This window comes from Carcharodon carcharias, chromosome 2, assembly GCF_017639515.1.
Source record: "Carcharodon carcharias isolate sCarCar2 chromosome 2, sCarCar2.pri, whole genome shotgun sequence".
Classification (NCBI taxonomy): domain Eukaryota; kingdom Metazoa; phylum Chordata; class Chondrichthyes; order Lamniformes; family Lamnidae; genus Carcharodon; species Carcharodon carcharias.
In genome coordinates this window covers 182,829,621-182,833,851 of record NC_054468.1, presented here as the reverse complement: position 1 = coordinate 182,833,851, position 4,231 = coordinate 182,829,621, and the positions used below count along the sequence as shown (strand labels likewise).

General features: G+C 44.2%; 1 protein-coding gene across 4 annotated transcripts; it reads left to right on the top strand.

The window, feature by feature from the left end:
• Positions 1-457: 457 nt before the first annotated feature.
• Positions 458-3,744, top strand: hlx1 (H2.0-like homeo box 1 (Drosophila)). 4 transcript variants are annotated; one of them, XM_041177865.1, is made up of 4 exons: positions 458-993; positions 1,444-1,542; positions 2,228-2,412; positions 2,922-3,744. In XM_041177865.1, the coding sequence occupies exons 1-4, from the start codon at positions 525-527 to the stop codon at positions 3,243-3,245; spliced, it is 1,077 nt and encodes a 358-aa protein (XP_041033799.1). In that variant the 5' UTR covers positions 458-524; the 3' UTR covers positions 3,246-3,744. The 4 variants fall into 4 exon arrangements, with proteins under 4 accessions (XP_041033799.1, XP_041033790.1, XP_041033780.1 ...); XM_041177856.1 differs by having other exon boundaries at positions 2,225-2,412; XM_041177846.1 differs by having other exon boundaries at positions 1,444-1,608.
• Positions 3,745-4,231: the final 487 nt, after the last annotated feature.

Sequence of the window (4,231 nt, the reverse complement as noted above, 5' to 3'; positions counted from 1 at the left end):
TACAAGAGTGGTATCCATGTCTGTGCACAAAATAAACCTCAACAATGCTCAGATATTGTATTAAAAGGGAGGATCACCAGTGGACGGGGTATTTAGCAGGGCTCACCTCAAACATTTTTAATTATAGGGACTTCTTGCAAACGTTGAATACAGGCACTCCTGACTTTCCTTGCTATATGAAAAATACCTTTTAAAATAATGTTGCTTCCAGCTTTCAAGTCTGCTGGATTTCCTCAGTTGCAGCTGCAGTGCAGTAGGAGGAGCTAGCAGCTGCATGGCTCTCACTGCCATTGGTTGCGCTGGGAGGACGCGGAGCCAATCATAGTTGAACAGTGGCAACTTCTTCCCAAGCCTACTTGAACCCTCTGCCAAATGTGCAGATGAGTTTTAGGAAAGTTTTTTAGTTTGCAAAGTCAAGTCCCCACCCCACCCCCACCCCCGCCCCCCAAGTCTATTTTAGATCGTATCTTTCACGTTTTCACCCTAATTGTTATTTCGAAAAGGGACAGAGGGCGGATTGCACAATGTACGCCACAGGACTAGCTCCATATTACGCCAGTAATTTCAGCCTCTGGTCTGCCTATTGCTCGAATGGCTTTTTGGATTCGGTGAAGAAACCTTCCTTTTGCATCGCGGACATCCTGCACCTCAGCGACACCGAGAACATGCCGAGCGCCCCGCCGCCTCTGCCGGGAGCATCGGCCGTCGTGGCCCATCTGAGCGGATCCCACGCCATGCAACCCTCGGGCTCCCCTGTGCGTCCCACTCCCGTGGCCCCCGAGCGCATCGGCAGCTTCACTCCGAGAGTCTCCCCGGCCTCTCCTTACCAACGAGCCCCCGCCATCTGTACTTCCTCAGCGGCCAGGATTCACCTCGCTGCCGCTTCGATGCAGCGGCTCCCCGCTCCCAACAGCAAAGACCTCAAGTTCGGCATTGACCGCATCCTATCCACCGACTTTGACTTTAAAATCAAAGACTGTAGTAGTTTACGAGGTAAGCCGCAGGCCAGTCGTTTTCGCTTCAAACACCAGTAACAATTCATTCGGAAAGTGACACTCATTTTGCAAATTGAAAATCAGCAACCATTGCTTGTGAAAATGATGGGAAAAGCGGGTTGCTTTCTGGGTCGGCTATGGGGCCACATTGATTTGTTCTTATGTATTTTAGTGTCTGTGTATGGGGTGGGATAGATCCTTAAGGAAGTAAGCCAAGTGACGGGAGATAAAATGTACCATGAATTTCTGTGGGTGTTGCTTTGCCGGGGAATGCGTTTCTCCCGGGTTTCTGTAAATCTAGGTCTCGCTTTCTTCCTGGTGTGATCAGCACAAACTGACATTTGGGCTGGCCATTGTTTTGAGGATTGACCGATCTGAATTTGAACTGGATTTTCAAAGGCCGGCTCTAAGACGCTAATGCCCCCCTGTTCTCCATTTGCCATTGCAGATCTGACCTCGCTGATGGGCACAAGTCGCCAGGCTGGAGTCCACCTCTCTGTGCAGAGTTCCGCCAGCCAGTTCTTTGCGTCTCTGGACCCTGGACTTGGTGAGCCTTCCTCAGTTTTGACCTCCAGAACCTCGTCCCAGCACCATTATCAGGACTCTTTTCCAGGTTAATAGTCTTAATTCGCCAATTTTCGCCACAGAGAAAAAAAAATCTGCTTCAGACGTGCACGTTACAGTATTTCAATATTGGAAGGCGATCATTCCACTAAACGCGCATTTAATCTCAGGGAAATATTTATGCTGCATACGGTAAACCTATCACCACTCGGTAAATGTATGCTATAAACCTGAAAAACCTTTCGCAACCTATTTATTACATTTATTAAGTCTAATTTGATGACTTTAAACCCACAAACAAAGCAAAAGTCTCCTATCCATATTCTGTATGTGGAGGACATTGATTAAAACAGTTCGATTATATCTGAAAAGGATCCCGGTCGGCGAAATTGCCAACGATATAAAGGCCGTATTGAGTGAAACCAGGAGCAGCTCCCTTTTAACTGGCACTATTGGATCTGTCAAACTGCAGGCTGAAATGGACACCTCATCCCAACTCTTGAAAAATAGCAACAACCCATGTGATTTTCAATTACTGACTCTTAGTAACGTTTAAAGCAGATTAGGCTTCACATTAGAAGCTTGTATTTTTATTTTGTTCTGTGAAAGAAAATGGCAGAACTCCTTGCAACATTAACACTGATGCTACTTTTTATTTTAACTAGCAGGGCCTTATGCTGTCCTAACGAAAGACACCATGCCTCAGACGTACAAACGGAAACGCTCCTGGTCTAGAGCTGTCTTCTCGAATCTGCAGAGAAAGGGACTTGAGAAACGGTTTGAGATCCAGAAGTATGTGACCAAGCCTGACCGGAAGCAGCTGGCCGCGATGCTGGGATTGACTGATGCCCAGGTTAGTGCTTAAAATATGATTTACTACAATACCCTGTTGCGCAGTCTGTACGCACAGTAACCATTTGGAAATGTGAAATGCTGGTAAATAATGGTTTTACAATTCGTCACAAATTCAGCTATAATCCAACGGGAGGATGGAAATTCAGAAGTTAGCGGCGTTAAAATCGCTGCATAAGTAGGCGATTGAAAAGGGCTGTCGGCCTCTATATAATCCACTCGCTTTAATTATTAATAAAATGCGGTATTATTCATATGAAGGGAAAGTGCAACGTGGCTCCTCTAAAACTGTTAAACGGTGACCACACTGCTTTGATGGAGTTGTAAAAACTCTTAGCATAGAGGAAGTGGTAACTTGTGCAAAACCAGGGCCGCGTTTCGTAACACCCGTTCTGTGGGAGAGTCCATCGCCAACACAACCTTCTGGCGCTGAGTAAACAGGAAAGGGTCGGACTTTAAAAAAAATATTGACTTCTTTTGAAATTCTGGGATTTGTCCTTCTCTCACCAGGTGAAAGTATGGTTCCAGAACAGGCGGATGAAGTGGAGGCATTCTAAGGAAGCTCAAGCCCAGAAGGAGAAGGAGAAGGAGCAACTGGAGAAACCAGCGTCTGTGGAGGGAGAACAGCGAGTAAGGGAGAGCCAGAGTGACAGTGAGAAAAGTGACTCCGAATTGACTGACATTAATGAGAAAGACATTGAGGTGAACGAGTGTCCCGATCACAAGGCCACTGTCATCAGACCGGGGCTAGCCTCCTTAAGTACTGCAGCGTTAAAGCAAAGCGTCTCACCGGCACAAAGTGCCCCAGCATCTCCGTTGCAAATTGTGCTATAAATGTGAAATAATTTTACCCGCCCTCCACCCCACCCCCTCCCCACCAGGATTACCACGAGGTAAAGGACTTTTTTTTCCAGAAGAAAGGAGTAAGTTATATTGTTGCGAAAGGAAGATGAGAAATAGATCGTACTCTCAACTTCCTACCTGTAAATTGCAAATATGTAAATACAGTGTTTGACACGAGAAATCATACGGACTTATTTTAAAAAATCTCTTTTCGAAGTGAATGTTTTTGTATTATAGGTTTTAATGTTTTCACATTGATTTCCATGTGCTTACTGTATACCCAGCTGGATTATTAGAGGCAGCCGATTTATACATATTTACCGAAGGCAAAAGGTTTTCAGCACCTCTGTTTGCGCTCTCACCGTGTACTAACATCCAGAATACCAAGCCTCTTCACTTAATGATGGCCAATATTTCATTTTAATGCCAGTTGATTCGAAAAATTGCACTGATCGTAAATGCAGCCAATAAAATGGGTATACTGTTTTAAGGACGCTTCGTTTGTACTTGTTGGCAATCTTTTTGCCATCTTCTGTTTCTCAACATACAGGCCCTCAGTCATATTGCACCAGAGACCAAAGTAGTTCCCGCATGAATTTGGGGCAATGTATTAAATTCTAATACTTCCTAATATATTTATTCTCGTTCTTTGGAGAATCATCATTGTTCTTTAATCATACATACCAAGTTAGAAAAGGTAGTTGAGGTTCAAAGTACCCAATTAACGATATTTAATTGTGCTAAATTAATACGTGTTTTAATAACATATTTTCCCTCTTTTTTATATTAGAATAAATTACTTGAATGTTAAATATAAAGACCACCCCCCCTCCCCAAAAGAGATAATTTGTTGGGATTATGCACAAAAACAGGAAAGGTTGGCCATGGGCTTTTCTATATTAATATTGTCCGTTGAAAAAAAAAATCAACTTTAATAATGCCCGCGCTAGTGGCTACTGAGTTGGCGCTGTTAAAAA

Bases quoted from the DNA above. Each gene is read 5' to 3' on its own strand.
- hlx1 (XM_041177838.1), top strand. From the start codon at position 525: ATGTACGCCACAGGACTAGCTCCATATTACGCCAGTAATTTCAGCCTC. The intron at 994-1,443 runs GTAAGCCGCAGG...TTGCCATTGCAG, and splicing joins AGACTGTAGTAGTTTACGAG to ATCTGACCTCGCTGATGGGC. The intron at 2,413-2,921 runs GTTAGTGCTTAA...TTCTCTCACCAG, and splicing joins TGGGATTGACTGATGCCCAG to GTGAAAGTATGGTTCCAGAA.